This window comes from Anser brachyrhynchus, assembly GCF_964034855.1.
Source record: "Anser brachyrhynchus genome assembly, chromosome: 10".
Taxonomy (NCBI): domain Eukaryota; kingdom Metazoa; phylum Chordata; class Aves; order Anseriformes; family Anatidae; genus Anser; species Anser brachyrhynchus.
Window position 1 is genome coordinate 4,119,427 of NC_137705.1, and position 19,103 is coordinate 4,138,529.

Genomic DNA, 19,103 nt, shown 5'->3' on the forward strand with positions numbered 1-19,103 from the left:
AAGGAAAGGTATCTCTTCAAGGAAGAACTTGTATGTTTACCAAGCAAATGGACCACCATGGAGAAGGGAATTCAGTACCTGAGGGAATTGGCCGTACGGGAAGTAATTTATAAGGACCTAGATGACGCACAAACATCCACAGATCCAGATGCAGTCCAGTGTACACCACCCATGTGGCGGAAGTTTGTACGGAGTGCCCCATCATCATATGCCAACTCATTGGCAATACTAACCTGGAAAACGGAGGAGAATCCCACAGTGAATGAAGTGACTAAAATACTCCGGCAGTACGAAGGAAATCTCTCCTCTTCCCTAAAGGCCTGTGTCTCAGCTGTGGAGAAACTCTCTGAAGAGGTCCACCAACTTAAAGAGAATTTATCTTCCCCTCCACCTGAACGAACCAGTGTCCACCAGCTAAAAGAGAATGCTTTAGAGAAACTTTCTGAAAAGATCCACCAACTTGAAGAAAGATTATCTTCCCCTTCACCTGAACGAACCAGTGTCCACCAGCTAAAAGAGAATGCTTTGGAGAAACTTTCTGAAAAGATCCACCAACTTGAAGAAAGATTATCTTCCCCTTCACCTGAACGAACTAGTGTTCACCAGCTAAAAGAGAATACCTTGGAGAAACTTTCTGAAGAGATCCACCAACTTAAAGAGAGTTTATTTTCCTCCCCACCTGTACAAACCAGTGTCTCAGCTATTAGGGGTAAACGTTCATCTATGCAAGGAAGACAATATGGTGGGCACACACACCGCGCCACCCTGTGGTTTTACCTACGTGACCATGGAGAGGACATGAGAAAATGGGATGGAAAATCTACTGCGACCCTAGAGGCACGGGTACGTGAATTGCAAAGGAAAACAATTGGGAAAAAGGAGTTCTCTGAAAGGTTTGCTGCTCCAACTTCCAGCAGGCAGTCCTTTAAACACAGAAATGAAGATTCTGACCAGGACTAGAGGGGCCCTGCCTCCAGCCAGGGGGAGGAAAGGGACAATCGAGTTTATTGGACTGTGTGGATTCGATGGCCTGGCACGTCAGACGCACAGAAGTATAAGGCTTTGGTAGACACCGGTGCACAATGTACTCTAATGCCATCAAGCTATAAAGGGCCAGAGCCCATCTGTATTTATGGTGTGACGGGGGGATCCCAGCAGTTAACTGTATTGGAGGCTGAAGTGAGTCTAACCGGTAATGAGTGGCAAAAGCACCGTATTGTGACTGGCCCAGATGCTCCGTGCATCCTTGGCATAGACTATCTTAGAAGAGGATATTTCAAGGACCCAAAAGGGTTCCGCTGGGCTTTTGGCATAGCTGCTTTGGAGACAGAGGACATTAAACAGTTGTCTACCTTGCCTGGTCTCTCAGAGGACCCTTCTGTTGTGGGGTTGCTGAGGGTTGAAGAACAGCAAGTGCCGATCGCTACCACAACTGTGCACCGGCGGCAATATCGCACCAACCGAGACTCCCTGAGTCCCATCCATAAGCTAATTCGTCAACTGGAGAGCCAAGGAGTGATCAGCAAGACTCATTCACCTTTTAATAGTCCCATATGGCCAGTGCGAAAGTCTAATGGTGAGTGGAGACTAACAGTGGACTATCGTGGCCTGAACGAAGTCACGCCACCACTGAGTGCTGCAGTGCCGGACATGCTAGAACTCCAGTATGAACTGGAATCAAAGGCAGCCAAGTGGTATGCCACAATTGATATCGCTAATGCATTTTTCTCCATCCCTCTAGCAGCACAGTGCAGGCCACAGTTTGCTTTCACTTGGAGGGGAGTCCAATATACTTGGAATCGGCTGCCCCAGGGGTGGAAACACAGCCCTACCATTTGCCATGGACTGATCCAGTCTGCGCTGGAGCAGGGGGAAGCTCCTGAACACCTGCAGTACATCGATGACATCATTGTGTGGGGTGACACTGCAGAAGAAGTTTTCGAGAAAGGGAAGAAAATAGTCCAAATCCTTCTGAAGGCCGGTTTTGCCATAAAACAGAATAAAGTTAAAGGACCTGCACGAGAGATCCAGTTTTTAGGAATAAAATGGCAAGATGGACGCCGTCAAATCCCAATGGATGTGATCAACAAAATAACAGCTATGTCTCCACCAACTAGCAAAAAAGAAACACAAACTTTCCTAGGTGTCGTGGGGTTTTGGAGAATGCATATTCCAAATTACAGTCTGATTGTAAACCCGCTCTACCAAGTAACCCGTAAGAAGAATGCTTTTGAATGGGGCCCTGAGCAACGACAAGCCTTTGAACAAATTAAGCAGGAAATAGTTCATGCAGTAGCCCTCGGGCCAGTCCGAACAGGACCAGATGTAAAGAATGTGCTCTACACCGCAGCCGGAGAGAATGGTCCCACCTGGAGCCTCTGGCAGAAAGAACCTGGGGAAACTCGAGGTCGACCCCTGGGGTTTTGGAGTCGGGGATACAGAGGATCTGAAGCCCGCTATACTCCAACTGAAAAGGAGATATTGGCAGCATATGAAGGAGTTCGATCTGCTTCGGAAGTGGTCGGTACTGAAGCGCAGCTCCTCCTGGCACCCCGACTGCCGGTACTAGGCTGGATGTTCAAAGGAAGGGTCCCCTCTACGCATCATGCAACTGATGCTACATGGAGCAAGTGGGTTGCACTGATTACTCAGCGGGCTCGAATAGGAAACCCCAGTCGCCCAGGAATCTTGGAGGTGATTATGGACTGGCCAGAAGGCAAATACTTTGGGATATCACCAGAGGAGGAGGTGGTTCGTGCTGAAGAAGCCCCCCTGTACAACAAGCTACCGGAAAATGAGAAGAAATATGCCTTGTTCACTGACGGGTCCTGTCGTATTGTGGGAAAGCATCGGAGATGGAAAGCTGCTGTATGGAGTCCTACACGACGAGTTGCAGAAGCTGCTGAGGGAGAAGGTGAATCGAGTCAGTTTGCAGAAGTAAAAGCCATTCAGCTGGCTTTAGATATTGCTGAACGAGAAAAGTGGCCAGTTCTCTATCTCTATACTGATTCATGGATGGTAGCAAATGCCCTGTGGGGGTGGTTACAGCAATGGAAGCAGAACAACTGGCAGCGCAGGGGCAAGCCCATCTGGGCTGCGGCATTGTGGCAAGATATTGCTGCCCGGGTAGAGAACCTGGTTGTAAAGGTACGCCATGTAGATGCTCATGTGCCCAAGAATCGGGCTACTGAAGAACACCAAAACAACCAGCAGGTGGATCAGGCTGCTAAGATTGAAGTGGCTCAGGTGGACCTGGACTGGCAACATAAAGGTGAATTATTTATAGCCCGATGGGCCCATGACACCTCAGGCCATCAAGGTAGAGATGCAACCTACAGATGGGCTCGTGATCGAGGGGTGGACCTGACCATGGACACTATAGCACAGGTTATTCATGACTGTGAAACATGTGCTGCAATCAAGCAAGCCAAACGGTCAAAACCTCTTTGGTATGGAGGACGATGGCTGAAATATAAATATGGAGAGGCCTGGCAGATTGATTACATCACACTCCCTCAAACCCGCAACGGCAAGCGCCACGTACTTACAATGGTGGAAGCAACCACCGGATGGCTGGAAACATATCCTGTGCCCCATGCCACCGCCCGGAACACTATCCTGGGCCTTGAAAAGCAAGTCTTATGGCGACATGGCACCCCAGAGAGAATTGAGTCAGACAACGGGACTCATTTCCGAAACAACCTTATAGACACTTGGGCCAAAGAACATGGTATTGAGTGGGTGTATCACATCCCCTATCATGCACCAGCCTCTGGAAAAGTTGAACGATACAATGGATTGTTGAAGACTACACTGAAAGCAATGGGTGCTGGGACATTCAAAAATTGGGATACACATTTGGCAAAGGCCACCTGGTTAGTCAATACCAGGGGATCTGCCAACCGAGCTGGACCTGCCCAATCAAACCTGTTACGCACTGTAGAAGGGGATAAAGTTCCTGTAGTGCACGTAAGAAACATGCTGGGTAAAACAGTCTGGGCTACTCCTGCCTCAGGAAAAGGCAAACCCATTCGTGGAATTGCTTTTGCTCAGGGACCTGGATGCACTTGGTGGGTAATGCAAAAGAATGGGGAGGTCCGGTGTGTACCTCAAGGGGATTTGATACTGGGTGAGAATAGCCCATGAGTTGAATTGTAGTATGTTAATTATTATATAATAATGTATGTCATCACTACCATGATTGCTATATATCATAGATGAAAATGGTGATTAATTAGAATGTATTGGACAGAGTGTAACCTGAGCATGACATAAATGGTATGGAATAAGGGGTGGATATCTGTCCTGGTTCCAGTTAGGACAGAGTTAAGTAGCTCATAGTAGCTGGTAGGGTGCTATGTTTTGGATTAGGATGAGAAGAGCGCTGATAACATGCTGATGTTTTAATTGTTGCAGAGCAGTGTTTACACCAGGCCAAGGACTTTTCGGCTTCTTGCTCTGTCCTGCCAGCGAGCAGGCTGGGGGTGCAGCAGGAGCTGGGAGGGGACAGACCCAGGACAGCTGACCCAAACTGGCCAAAGGGGTATTCCATACCATCTGACGTCATGCTAAACAATATATAGGGGTGGCTGGCCGGGGTGGGGGGGCCGGCTGCTCGGGAATAGGCTGGGCATCGGTCAGCGGGTGGTGAGCAATTGCATTGTGCATCACTTGTTTTCTTACACATTATTATTGTTAATACTATTACCATTATCACTATTATTATTATTATTGTTATTATTATTTTCCTGTCTTAATAAACTGTCTTTATCTCAACTCACAGGCTTCACTTTCCCGTTTCTCTCCCCCCATCCCAGAGAGGGAGGGGGGAGGGTGAGCGAACGGCTGTGTGGTGTTTAGCTGCCAGCCGGGTTAAACCACAACAGGAGGTTACTTCAGCATCCTCCAGAGGACATCTATAGAACAAGGATAATGTTAACCTGCCTTAAAAGCTCTTAAGTAGATTCAGTGTTTTGAGAAAGGTCGTAAATGTTAGTTACTATTCGAATTAAAATCATCCAAAAATCCCTTAAGCATTTTATGATACTTCAGCCGGTTGTTTGGGTAGCTCCAAAGCAGCAATGCAGAGCCAGCTGAAAGCCAGCTCTGTGGCACACAGCATTCATGAGAACAGACCACAGTTTTTCACCCCGTTTTAACATCCATGTCAATACCACCAAACGCTTTCAATGTAGCGATTGTGCTCTCAAAGGGGAAAAAAAACCACACAGATATTTAGGATTATCCTCAGTGATCCTATGGTCCAGTCGGACTAACAACCCCCACAGACATCCAGAACACAGAATAAAAACTGGCTTTGGGTGATGATTTATTTATTGGGAGGAAGGGGGGGAAGGCAGGAAGGAGAAGAGAATATAACCAACTTGGCTTACAAAGGTGATAGAAGTCTTAGCCCTCACACTTCCTGTGTGACTTTTGGAACAGAGCATTTCAGGGAATTTTTCAGTTTCCACATCTGCGAACCACACACAGCACTGAGCTGTATCACAGGGCTGTGTTCTGCCAATCTTCCTAACATTGCACAATAGCTGTCTCGGTTTGTATATAGCTGCCAACTGCCACAATGTCCGGGTACCTGGAATTTGATGGCACATGGACAAAAATTCTACTTGGTAATGAAGATTTTACCACCCTACCTTCCTGTTACCAGAGATGTCAGGTAGTGACTGCTGAGAGCATTATCCTCCTAGTTTATTTTTAAGGTTTCATCCTGTGCTGATGATGATCCACATCTTTATTCTGCCTTTGCAGAACCCATTGATGGTTTTTTTGAAATACACTGCAGGAAAAGATTTAGACTTGTGAGATCACATGGAGCCTCTGTGAGATTACACAGCAGCCACTTCCCCTGCCTCTATGTAGCAAACATAAGATCAGATGTCACAGAATGCCTCTATAAAATGTAGGATGCCATATGATCTTCCTTAATATTTTAGTAACCCAAATAGATTCAACAAATTGAGAATGCGTCCTTCAACCTGTTACCCAGGGCAGAACACTTCATTACTGCAAGCTGTAGGATCACATCCCATAGGCTCTAGCTTTATCAGCCAGTAAAACCACCGAAAGATTTTCACACAGTTTTCCTTTAACACATTCCTCGCTCCCTCCTGTCCACTTTCACATGCCTGCTGTCGCTGCCAAAGAGACTGCTTTGGCAGGAGAGGCACTTGTGAATCAAAGGCTCACATTCCACTCAGGCTTCGCATTATCAGGAACAAGACAATTTGCACAACTGAGGGCTCAACAGCTGATCAACTCAACCACTGCTCTCCTGGGGTCCTCCCGAAATCCAGGCACATTTAGAAATGTAGAAAATGCTTAGGGCCGGGAAGGAAGGGAGGGGGATAAAAAGGATATTGACATCCTGTTGATATATTTAAAAAGTCAAAATATTTCACTACACAACAACACTAGATACCCTCTGCTCCCGCTGCGTGCGGACTGGACTTCTACAGCTCTGTCTCATCCAAAGGGGACATCAGAACCTAGTCATGGAGTAACAATAAACGTAACAGTGGCTGAAATTACCCAGAATAAGGTTCTGGCAGGTTGTGAACTTGAGTGCAGAAGGCCAAGTGGACACTTGCCACCTCCACTCTCAGCACAACTTACTTTCCTCACTACCTCCACATCAACGTAGTGTCAGCTGCAACTGTTCTGGGACAACCCAACCTCCTGAGGGTCAGACACCTTGGCCTGGCCACACATAACACCTTACAATTGCCCTGAGAGAAACAAACATTTACAGTTCAGGCTGCCTCATAGTTTTCCCAAGAAAACACCCAACAGTCTAATCATCCCCTGCAAGAAGTCGCTGGGGACACCAAACTTCAGCAACACGCAAGTGACAAAAAAGGAACCGAGAAAGCACTGCCCAGCCTCGAGGAATTGTCATCGATACATAACCCTTTTCCTGTCTTCAGGCGGCTGATGACAAATATAAGCCAGGCCATTTCTGTGACAAGTGTCTCTACCAAAGTGACAAAAAATACCACAGTCACAGGAAGAGCAGAGAATTGTGTTTTCCTAGTGAAAACATCCCCATGGGAGTAAATCCTTACAACTGATCTGTATAGAACAAGACACTTGGGGATTATTTTCCAGGTGATCTAAATATTTACTCAGGGAGCAGAGGATCCCTGCTGAAGCTGGAGTTACTTCCAGCCCATCTGGCCTTTGTGCATTTGAAAATCTACCCCTAAATGGCAGATAAACAGAACTGCTGACAGCACATATTTTCTCACATATGTATTCATAGGCTAACGTATCCGGACGTGCAGCTGTCTCCTGATAGTTTCCATCTGAGAAAGTAGAGATTTCTTTGTCCCCCCATTTCTCATTAGACAGCAATGAAGAAATCTGGACCATGTGAGCAGCATGTCACATCACTGGAGTCACCCCTGCCAACAGCAATGCACGAGATAATTTGTTGTTTGTTCTCAATTCCACAGAAATTGCTTTATGCAAAACTTCTTTCAATTTTGCATATTTCTGCATATGCAAAAGTGTTATCAACACCTTATTTCTCTCCAGCAGCCTTACATAGTTTCCAAGTTTACGACTCTTAAGAGCACACTGGAATTATTACCTTAAGGGCAAATCTTACAGTCTTGGAAAAAGAAGTACAACACAAGAAAAGGGATTCCTGAAAGCATCAGTCTGAGGACTAACATATGGAAAGGGAGATACTGGATAAAGAGGATATGATGACTGCACGCTGAAAAGAATGTTATTTATGGAAAGCATGCAGCATCTACCCTGAAAGAGCTCTCGTGCTGAGTCTTAAGTGGAAGTTCCACTGAGAGACTAGTGAAACTGCACACAAATAAGAAACACATTTTTTGCTAGCATAAAAAAAAAAAAGCAAGGTTGGATTTCTGGTTTGTTGTTTTTAAGTGGCAATAGTGCAGGTTAAAATATCTTTAAGCAGATATTTTAGCCCGAAAATCATTTTAATATTATATCAGCGAAGCTTCCCTTCTGTGGAATTAACCTTTTCTTGAAGCGAGCTACTCAGAAAGCCAGGTGCCTTACCGGAAGAAAAAGGCGCTGGGCAGCACATGGTTTGAATAACTTTTTCCATTCCTGAGCATTTCCTACTGAGAAGGTTATTGGATAAATGTTGTATTCAAACTTCTTTGTGTATGAGGAGGGCCATTCCCGTAACTAGAAGACATGAAGGGAGGAATTATACAATACATGTTATATTGCTTTTCTTTTTTAATATGCATGTGTAATGAATTTAGAAACCGCTTACAGTAACAAAGTACTTACAGGCTACTTGTTGATGTCAGGGTAATTTTGCTCCAGGATTTGCAGCATATAAGTGACTCATGTATTTATTTACCAAATGACAAAAAAACTCACCTTCTTCTCGAATTCTGGCTTAAGGGAATCCTCAGAAAAAATGTGAAAACAGAGCCTCCTGTTGCTGAAGAGAACTGCTGATTTCAGCATGATTAGCGTCTCTTCCAGCCGGTCCCCACACGCCACAACTGCCAGATGCATACATTGTAGAGACGAAGGCTCTTTTGAATGTTTTTGTTCTCCAGCTTTCCTGAAAATTCATAACAGGCATATAAAAAAATACTGAGGTAAACAAGAAGATAATTTTGCACCAACGAGAGATGAGGGTTTTTTCTTCCTCTCCATGATGTAGGGGATCAGAAAGGTTTTTTTCTGATTAGACACCCACAGAACATGCAGGTGAGAGGCCAGATTTTGTTAATCAAGACAAATCAGGAATCTTAAAATTACAAGAAAAAGAAATACGCTATTCCTAGAAATTTATCTGGGTTTTCCTACGTTTCTGGGCTGGCATAAATCACAGCACTATATCCACACACAAAACTAATTCAGTAGCACCTCAAAGCAGATAATGGCTTGCTAAGTGCAAATGATAGCTTTTCTCTCCAGCTTGGAGGTTACCAAGCCAGAACGGGCTTACTTCTACCTAGCCAACCTTCAAACAGAGTGGAGGTTACAGAACTATATCCAGTAATTTCATTCCAGGACCGTAACTTCTGGCTAGATTGGCACAGGACAACCAATCATAAATAAATAAATAACTCACCCATCCATATGCAAATTATTTTAACAGTTAATTAATCTGGCTTTTAAAAATGCATGCCTTAATCCTGGCCTGAAGGTACTGGCGTAGCTTCAAAGGACTGCTTTCCATTTCACTGGATGGAATCCCTGAGATTTTACTAAAATACAGATTTTTTAAAAACAAACACATTTATTTGTCCCAGATGAATCAGACTATATTCCGCAAGCAGTGTAAGGCCAAGCTAAGGGTTTTTCACTTAACACCCATCTGTGTGGATGTTACAGAAATTTCAGCCAGACCGCAGGAGAATCTGCATGTAAAAGGCATATTCAGGCTACTTGCTACTCAGAAAAATCAGAGGTTCCTTTTTGGGACCTGAAGACATTCTGAAAACGGGGCCTTTTGGCTGTGTCCTCCCCCCCGCAGTCAGTACGGAGGTAAAATCACATCCTCCAGGAATGCTGCTACTGTATTGTATTCACATTCCAACACGGATTGCATTTATGCTCCGTTAGATGGATTCATGGTGACAAAGGAACTAAATCACGAGCATCGGAATCGTTCTAGTAAAGTTCAAAAGGCTAATCGTAGATCACTGCCAGCTCCTGACAGACCGCCGAGCACAGGACATCAGCCCCTGCCTGCTCTCTGCACACAATTACATACGTACAATTAATCACTAAAGTTAATACTATAAACAAAAGTTCTAAATAAAGAGAAAAATTACAGTTAATAAAGCTGTCATTATCCTTTCCCACACATTAAAGTGCAGCTCAGTGTAACGGCAGCGCTCTGTACCATGGGGTAATCCACTTCTGCGTTGAGGAATACCAGCCCGGCTAGACAAAGCAACATGTTTCATGAATGGTTTAAAGTCTTGGGCTTTAGTCTTAACTAAACCCCAATTTCATCAGCGTATAAATAATAGAACACTACATCTATGTGAAGTGGTATTTACTTACCAACCTATTAGTGTAAAAACTGCTGAATTATTAAAGTGAATAATTAGCTGCTCACACAGATCCTGCTTCCCCCCATGCTACCCCCATCCCTTTAATGTTTCCTCTTAATTGAGTCTCTAAATCAAGCCATATGCAGGATGAAAACTGCTCTAATACAGCTTGTGGCAGTGGAAGTCACTGGGAGAGGGACTAAAGCTTTGTTTGTGACACTTCCAAACCCTACACCGAAGCGCTACGACCTTTTGCCAACGTTAGGCACAGCGAACTCGTCGTTCTGCAGCTGTTTTGTGTTTTGTACTGAGAAACCCCGTACACGCAGACGGGCGCTTCCAACAAACAGACTCAGCAGAAGAAGCCCCTCGATGAAAGCAGACAGCCCCATAAGCCCAGGGGAGGCGTGGAGGAACAGGAGGCATCCCGGCTGCCAACACAGACACCGTCCTGGCTCCGGAGCGGAGGAGAAACCTGGGCCTTGCAGTAATTATCAGTCACGAGGAGCTGGACTGAAAGCATTCAGGAGCTTGCAGTGGTCTAAGCAGGAATAAAAAGCCTGAGAAAAGGAGCAGGAGGTAGTGTTTGAGCTACCTCATTAGTAGTCTGGGACACCGAGGGCAACAGTTAGCGAACAAAGCTGCAATGAGGAGCAGAGGGATGTTGGAAGATGACAAATAGCACAAGATTTTGTCTTTTTCTAAGTACAACTCACAGCTTAACGACAAGGCCTTCTCTAAGATGAGATTTCATATGAGGCCCACTCCTGATTCAATGCTGTCCATCTCCTCTCATCACAAACGCTCACCGTGCAGCTACCGGTGGGTGACGCACACCGACTGGGCAGCCAAGGGTTTTCTGAACCTGCCTGCTCAGATGCTCCTAGACGCTACAAGAAAAGGGACAAACTAAAGATGCATGCTTTGTTTCAAAGGATGCAGCACGTCAAATACTACAGCAAGCAGTGCAGAGGATGCAATTAGTTACGCAAAATAAAAACCAGCTGGCAAGCAAGCAAGATTATACTGCTAGGTTACGTGCACCAAAGACACTCATAGGCGTTTGAACCAGAGAAGTACTCGGGCAGTGGCTGAGGGTGAGCGAGCACCATTTGGGGCTGTTTCAGTAACTCAGCCCCTGCAAAGCTTGGGGTGAGTCGTTAATTCCTCATGCTTTAGTTGCTCTGCCTGTAAAAGTAGGAACGGCTGTTACAGTACTAACAGTTGCCTACCTCTAGAGAATTCCATACATATTAAAAAGGGCACACAGATCCACAGAGAACCATAATTATTGTTATTAGCAAATTCTTCCTAACATGCACACGGGCTTTCGTTCATTTATAGTCCAACCTACTGGTTACAGATACAGTCTATAATTGGACTTTATGGCCTAAATTAAATGTTTAAATGCATCTAACACAATACAATGACCTGGTCCTTAAAACTTAATGTTTGACCAGAACAAATAAAGAAATTACATACACTAGGTCTTTGCTACCTTGCTCCCCATCTTCTCATTTCAATACATAAATGTAGTTTGTCAATATATTAGCAATCTAACTAATATAACATTACGTCAAACCCTCTGCTCTGTTCCCTGTTTTACCCATCTGTTCAGAGAAAATAGCTTCCTGCTTTCCCTTTCCTTCTGTTCCCCATTATTATATGACTTTAAAATTAAGCACTGCTGCCTAGGATTACGCATTGCAGAAAGCCTAACAAAATACCAGCAGAATAGATCCCTGTGAAACAGCTGAAGCCAGACTTGGTAGGATGTAGCACGACAAAATACTTGTAGCAAAGGTCTCCCACCAATACAAACCAGCTCCTACCCAGATGCCCAATGGCATTTTATTTACTGCATACATTTTTTCCTGACAGGCATGCTTGTTGACATCACAGAAGAAGCCTGAGTGCTCCAGCACAATAGCGTACATTTCTAGGCCTTAAAGTTTGGATTACATGCAATTTTCTTATTAGTCACAGCCAAAGTGTCTCAAACGTAATTAACCCAAAACCTGTCTAAATCAATCCAGATCCATTCAAAATAATGCATTCCCATCTCATTACGGAGCCTCCTAACCCATTCAAACCTTCAAATTTATTCCAGGGAGAAAGATAATGCATGCAGATTCTTACAAAATGCAATATAGTTGTTAGCTTTTGAAACCTTCTTATTATTATGATCTCATTTACTCCCGCAGCATAAACAAGGTTAGATTTAGGCAATGTATCAAAACGTGATTCACTGTATGGGCTCCCTTCCTGCACCTCAACACTGAGTCAATGCCCCAACAGTGGCTCTGTTACATGAAACACTCTCTCACACCTTAAAATATAAATCAGAAAGGCTAAAAATGTTTAAGTTTTCTCACTTTAATGCAGTTGCACAAAACTGACTGTAGTCGCTGACAACCAAAGAACTGTTGAAACCTCTTCCTACCACTCAGACAAAGGGGGGAAAACACTCAAAAGCAGAACGGATGTTTGCATCTTCTTCTTTTATCAAGGGTGCTCTTTGTTAGAGAAGTATGAGGTATTGGGGCCGCCACCGCAGTATTATGGGCCATCAACCTCAAGCCAAACTTGCACGTGTGCACACAGGCTGCAAAGAGAGAAAAAGTGTCTTGACTGGTTGCCACATAAGAGATGTTTTGCTTTGGGAAAGTTACTTCCAGGGAAGCAAACATCCTGGCAGAGGTTCACTTCCCAAGCCTTGCCGCGCTGGTTTAATAGAAAGTGTGGTCACATCTGCCCTTCAAATGTAAAATAACCCTTTTGCTTTTTGATGCTTTGCACACATCGGTCTGGTACGTACTTGTACTTATGCACAGGAAGAAAATCTTACTGAAGGCCCAGGACTTCTCACTTCCGAGAGGAAGGATCAGTAAACCGCATCAAAACCACACTTTCCAAGCTAACCAGAAACTCAAACGTAACGCTTATCTCCAGACTTGCCAAAATCATCTAATGACCGAGGCAGCACACGTACCCCTGTTTCCTACTCCTTGCCAGGTCCCAGCCAGCTGGTACTACGTGGCCCATAGAGCTCTTACCACGGATGACTATTGCATAAGGAGAAATTTCTTCAAAACTGAAAACGAATGCCTTCTGTTGTTCTCATGAAACTACAGAAAGCAGCATTACAGACTCGGAGTTAAACTGCATTTGTGAACCTGCAAAACTACCTTGCCTGCACCATGAGTGGTTCTTAAAAAACAAATGCGTGTCCTAGACTAGGCATCGATTATTTCTGAATTCAGACCAAAACCTGACTAAACTACACTAATCAACTCGGCAAAACTGAATTTAAACAACTTTTCACATTTACACAGACACAACTTCACTGAGGTTATGTGACTTATTCACGCAGCTTGCGTATGAACGCATACACCACGGTCAGACCACAAGATCTTACATAGTCATAATCGGACTTTTTATCCTGCAGGAATCGGCTAAATCACACATAGTCTTAAAATAATTTTGTAAATCTCCCTTGGCTTGTAAGGAGTAACTAAAATAATCACTATTTTTATGTTAGGAATGAATTGGCAATAACAACCTCGATTCAGCATATCAGTTGGATGTGCTTTTCTGTAAGGACATGCCCAAGCAAAGCCTACTAAATGAACGGGAATACCCACTCCTGAAGTCAATAACTAGCTCAATTATTGTCAGTTTTCCTTGGTCCAAATTCAAGCCCCCTGGAAACAGCCTCCATACAGCTTTCAGTATATTTCGGATCAGCCTTTTTACAATAAGCTGATCCTCCCACCTGATACCTTCACCGTGCTAGTGCGGATGTGATCTGTACTAGCGTGGCACCTGTTAGCAGGTGCTGCTTCCTTTCCGAGAAGGCAGGCACCTCCTCGACTTGGACCACGCTATGTCACTCCCCCTAAATTATTTTTGTATGGATACCCTCAACAACTACATTTTATTTTGGTAGTACCTAATGCAACAAGGTTTTTCAGCAAGGGTCGTAATTGGGCCCTTAGAATTGTGCTTCTCAGCGATGCAAACTCTTGCTGGTGTCAGTGGTGCAGCATCACATGCTGTCAACAAATGTGAGAAAAAACAAAAAAAAACAAAGTTGAAGAAAAGTTGAGATACATCACTTCTCTCTTTTGCTGTTGTTGTTCTGTGTTGCAGAACAAAAAAAAAGTTTACAACTTTGGTCAAAAATACTTGCAAAGTCATCAATAAATAATAGAAAAGTCAGATAACGTCAACTTTTGGAACATGAAGATGCTTGCTGAAAAGCTCATTGAAATGGAGCAGTTGTTTAACAGAGTTTCATGCTTTCCAGGCTCCTTCCCTCAGTGTTCTTCTCGATTTCCATGATAATCGCAGAGATATGCCTTAAAGAAAAATGACTTCAGGAGGTACAGTTGCTAGTGGAAATAATCCTGCTTTAATACACGCATTTGAATTCTGTCCATGACGCATTCTCAGCCACAGTAAACATCTCCTGCATTCAGCAGGGCAACAATGCTTGTAAGAAACCAACTGCTTCAGTAAGTTAAGGAATAAGAGCTCAAAAACCAGGAATAGTTTTCATTCAGAACATCTCTGTGAAATCACGAATGAAAGGCACAAAGACATACCAAGTTAATTAGATATATGAGGTCACACTGACCATAATAAAGTTGGAATGCGACGGGGAACACAGTCCTCCACCCACTGAAAGAACACGCTGCCTCTATCTTTTTCTGAAGTAGATTTTTTTTGTAAATATTCACATTTTTAAGCATTCCATCTGTGAGGTACTAGAAGAGGGAGTTGAAGACAGCACGATTTCAGTCCCTTATGACAAAGTACTTTACGTGTAAAGAGCAGTTAAAACAAGACGTGGACAGCTTAGAAGCTGTCGGCGAGCTGCTGGCTCACCCGCCCAGGACACGGCAGGACCACGCAGCAGTCACCAGCCACCTCGCACCTTCCTGCGGCACCAAGCCACCCTCCCCAGCCGCGGTTTCGGAAGTGACAGCACCTCCCCACGCAGCCCAGCCGGCGAGGCCCTCACCGCACCCCACACCCCCCCCCCCCAACCCCGGGGAAAAGCCTCCCCTCCGGGGCACACCGCGGCTTTACACCCCAGCGGCCGTTCCGAGCCCCCCTGCGCCCCACTCGTGTCAGGGGCAGGCTCGGGGATGGGGGAAGCTCCGGGGCTTTACCTGGCGCCGGCTCCCCCGGCCCCGCTCCTCCGCGGCGGGCTCCGGCCGAGGCGCGGCTGGCGGCGGGCGGCGGGGCGGGCGGAGGGCGGCGGGCGGGGGGCGGCGTGGCGGCCGGCCAGCAGGTAGAGGAGCAGCAGCAGGCCGGCCAGCCCCAGCAGCGCCGCCGCCACCTTGCAGGACAGCCGCATGGCCGGGGGGGGGGGGGTGGCGAGGGGCTAAGGGGCTAAGGGCCAGGGCTCGCCCCCGCCGCCGCCATCGCCCCGAGCGGCCCCGAGCGGGGACGTGGCCGCCGAGCCCCGGCCGGCAGCGGGGAGGAGCCGGGCCCCACGGCACGGCACGGCCGGGAGGGGCCCGGGGCGGGACCGGCACGGGGGAGGCGGCTCGGGGTGGTCCCGCTGCCTCCTCCGGGGGGAGGAAGGCGGCCCCCGGTTAGCGGCCGGCCCCGCGGCTAGCGGAGGAAGGCGGCCCTGCCGTCAGCGCCTGCCGACGGGCTCGTGTCGTTCCGCCCGCTGCACGGGGTGAAGTGAAAGTTAGTGAAGGAACTCACGGGCGTACAACAACGGGAGTAGGAGCGGTGTCTGACTTCTGGGACTTGCGCTGGAGGGACTGAGCAGTCACCCGGCTGTGCGGCATCAGCAGGGAGAGCAACACCGCCGGCTTCGCAGGAGCAGCAAGGTTGGGAAAGGCCTCCAACACCATCGTGTCCTGCCACCCTACCACCAGTATCGCCCACCAAACCTTGTCCCCAAGTGCCACGTCCAGCTTTCCTTAAACACGTTGGGCAACCCCCTCCAGAAATAAGCTTCAGAACTAACCTCACAGAAGTAAATCCTGCTTAGGTTTGTAAGCTTATTTATCGCCATTAAATGTGTAGTATGACAGAAACAGAAGGATTCTTGCTGCCCCATGGGGCTGGAGCACACACTATTCAAAGAACAGTGGCACAAACACTGGAATAGGGAGCAGGAGCTGTAGCCTCACCCATCCCTCGTGGTCTTAGTGCTTGAGCTCAGACTCGTTTCAGCTCCAGGGAATGCTGTGCCGGACAACAACCGTGAGCTAACAAGCTGCACTGGAGCAGCCCCGGGGCTCATGCCAAACACAGTTCTCCTGCTGTCTCTCACCTCTCTCTGGAGATGTGCTCTCCATCAGGCTACTTGGTCTGCTAGTTTTAAAGTAAATCCTCAATGCTGCTGCTGTAATGTGAAGACCACCACAATGGCTGCAGTGCTACCGGAGGGAAAGCACGTCATCGCAGACAGGTAACCGCAGGCTGTGAGGCCAAAGCCGCTTGAACTTGCGGGTCAGGACCTTACCAAGGTAAGGATCAGTGTACAGTAAATGATGCACCTCACACAAAAGGGTGAATCTTCCTGCTGCACAGCCCTGCTCTGCAAAGTCATATTTACTTTGAGGCTAGGTCTCCGAAGAGCTGGTCCTTCACTACTAAAATGCATTCAGTGGCTGGCAAAGCTACACAGCTTGGCCCTTTTGTACCGATGTCACGACAAGTCTTCACCAATGGTATCCTAAAAAATACTTAGCCTTACTATCAATGGAGATGTGAAGAAAATGTACTGTTTCAGAATTTCATCCAACTTTGATTCTGAGCAGATGTCAAAATATAAATTACTTCATACAAGGAGAAAATAGCCATACTAAATGAGAAGCTACAGAAAAACCACAATGCATAACCATATGCTCTCTTCAGAGAATGTATGTACCACGACAAAACCCTACCAAACTTCCTTCCTAATAAAAATGATTATCAATAGCAATCCCACGAAATCCTCAACCGGTGCAGCGTATGATTTTATACTACTTATCAATAAAATTTATTTTATATGTAGGAGATATGCCAGCAATGTCTGTGTAAAGATACCAGGATAAACATTATGAAATCTGCAAAACATTCTAAGGGATTTTTGAGATTTTTCCCTTCATTTGTGTAATATGCTACAGTTTACACTTACCTGCCTATGTGCACCATTTTCTTTCAAACTTTCATTTGTGAAGATATCAATTCTTCTGGGCTACCAACATGCACACTCAAACAAAATCAGTTCCATTACCAGAATGCAGAATTCCATGGCACAGCTTCCAGTCAGCACTGCTAAATCCACTGCACTCTCCAAACTGTTCAACTTTGGTGGCAAAGCAATGGACTGGTCACGATGTGTAGTCTTCTTACATGACGGTGGCTATAGAGATAATCAAACTGGTGGCTTAGGTCTGGAAAAAAAAACAAAAACAACAACAAAAAAAAACAGTGAAAGCATGCTTTAAGTAAAACTTAACATACTTCAGGCTTCATTTGAACAAATTTATTAACACCAAGTGTGTTATGCATATTTTATATTGCAGCCACGGTACCATGACATCATACGTATTGAGAGGCAAATCATTCAAAGGCCTGTGCTATACCATAAGATTTATTATGTAGATCTGTAAGGAACTAATTTAAAGTACAGTTATATTTTGAGAAAAATTAAATATGGAGCCTTAATAGTCAATTTAACTTTTGGTTGATGTGCCAGTTTCCTTACTGAAATCAGCATATAAATTTTCTTTTACAGGCAAAGTACTACCAGTCAAAAAAGGCTAGAAGTTATTAGAGTCTGAAAAAAATAATTCTGAGGCAGTCTTGGAAAGCGTCAGTTAGACCAGAATGAGCTCTCTGATGAAACTTCTTATCTTTCACCGACTCATCTTATGTGAATTTGAACTTATCTAGAGAGCATGGTGTCTAGTGGTTCATAATTTAGCTTCCTGTCCAACACACCATAGATTGTACCGGCAAGGTCCAAAAGTTAATTAGTGCTGAAGTTCTCTGGAAATGCATCAAAAGTTTCTGAGGCCTTGGTCTAAGTCAAATCAGCATCTGAAATTACATGCCATTAACTTCTTAATACAAAAAATGCATTCTATATACAATGCATCGCCAATTTCTGCATGTGAAAAAATGGGACATGGGAACATTTAGGCTGAATATTAAAACTGTCCATCCGTTTTAGATCATCGAGGAGAACGATCTATTTTGAAGCAAGTATTTGCTTTTTGTGCATGTCAACAAAACACTGCACAGTATTTAAACTGCTGTTTGAGTTCTGTATGAGTGAAGATGTTTTCTCATGAAGAGATGCCAGATCCTTTGGATTTCCAGCAAGAAGATCAATCGTTATCAGCATGGAAGAATGTCTGTCTATTTTGTTTTTTAAGCTTTGTCAGCAGAGGTTTTATCCCTTCAGGACAAACATTTGAATGCATTTCAGAGGGGACAGGAAGAAGAGAATCAGTAGTATTTCAAAATGTAGAGAATGATGTGGAACCAGAATACCAATCATCGTCTAATGACAGAATAATCAGATTAATTTTACATTAAATTCTATATTTAAAGAGTTGGCTTTTAAACAGACTTTTCTGCCTTTATCAATTTCCTTAAGCCTCTTGTATTTTGTCCCAAATGCTGTTTCCTTGGCGTCACCAGGCTCTGCCTCTATTCACAGACAATCTGGTTCACATCTGCCTGCTCTCCTGCGAGACACTTACAGAACTGGGCATCCTGTTCCAGCAGTACTTGTGGGACTGATCTTCTGTGTTTTCCTGCTCCCCTGCGCTGCTCTGCATTTCAGCTTTTGAAATCACTTTATCCTTAATACCTTAACTCGAATTACATTAGGCCCAAACCTTCCATTCCTACTCACTTCTCGGCTTCCCTCTCTCCAGAGGTATTTCTTCTCACTAGGTGCTGTACTTATACATACAAGCAGTTGTATTCTGAGCCGTGGCACTGGATTTACTTTCAGCAGTCTGATGTATTTAAGGATCAGTATCTGGCCACGTCCGATGCCAACACTTTCAGCTATCCCTGCGGTGATCAGAGGAAAGCGCTGGGGTG

The 19,103-nt window shown here is 45.2% G+C and overlaps 2 protein-coding genes across 2 annotated transcripts in view; one reads left to right on the forward strand and one right to left on the reverse strand.

The window, feature by feature from the left end:
* GXYLT2 (glucoside xylosyltransferase 2) overlaps nucleotides 1–15,550 on the reverse strand; it is a 32,311-nt gene extending 16,761 nt beyond the window's left edge. Inside the window, exons 1-3 of the mRNA XM_080606982.1 lie at nucleotides 15,206–15,550; nucleotides 8,392–8,581; nucleotides 8,059–8,190 (exon numbers count right to left, since the gene is read on the reverse strand). Coding sequence (XP_080463108.1) covers nucleotides 8,059–8,190; nucleotides 8,392–8,581; nucleotides 15,206–15,393 — 510 coding nt within the window. The 5' untranslated portion in view covers nucleotides 15,394–15,550. The remainder of the gene's footprint in view (nucleotides 1–8,058; nucleotides 8,191–8,391; nucleotides 8,582–15,205) is intronic.
* On the forward strand, nucleotides 1,093–4,891 carry LOC308200741 (uncharacterized protein; the record flags this gene model as incomplete). The annotated part of the gene is made up of 2 exons (XM_080606973.1): nucleotides 1,093–1,576; nucleotides 1,745–4,891. 2 exons carry the CDS (start codon nucleotides 1,093–1,095, stop codon nucleotides 4,144–4,146), a joined length of 2,886 nt encoding a protein of 961 aa, XP_080463099.1. The 3' UTR covers nucleotides 4,147–4,891.
* Nucleotides 15,551–19,103: the final 3,553 nt, after the last annotated feature.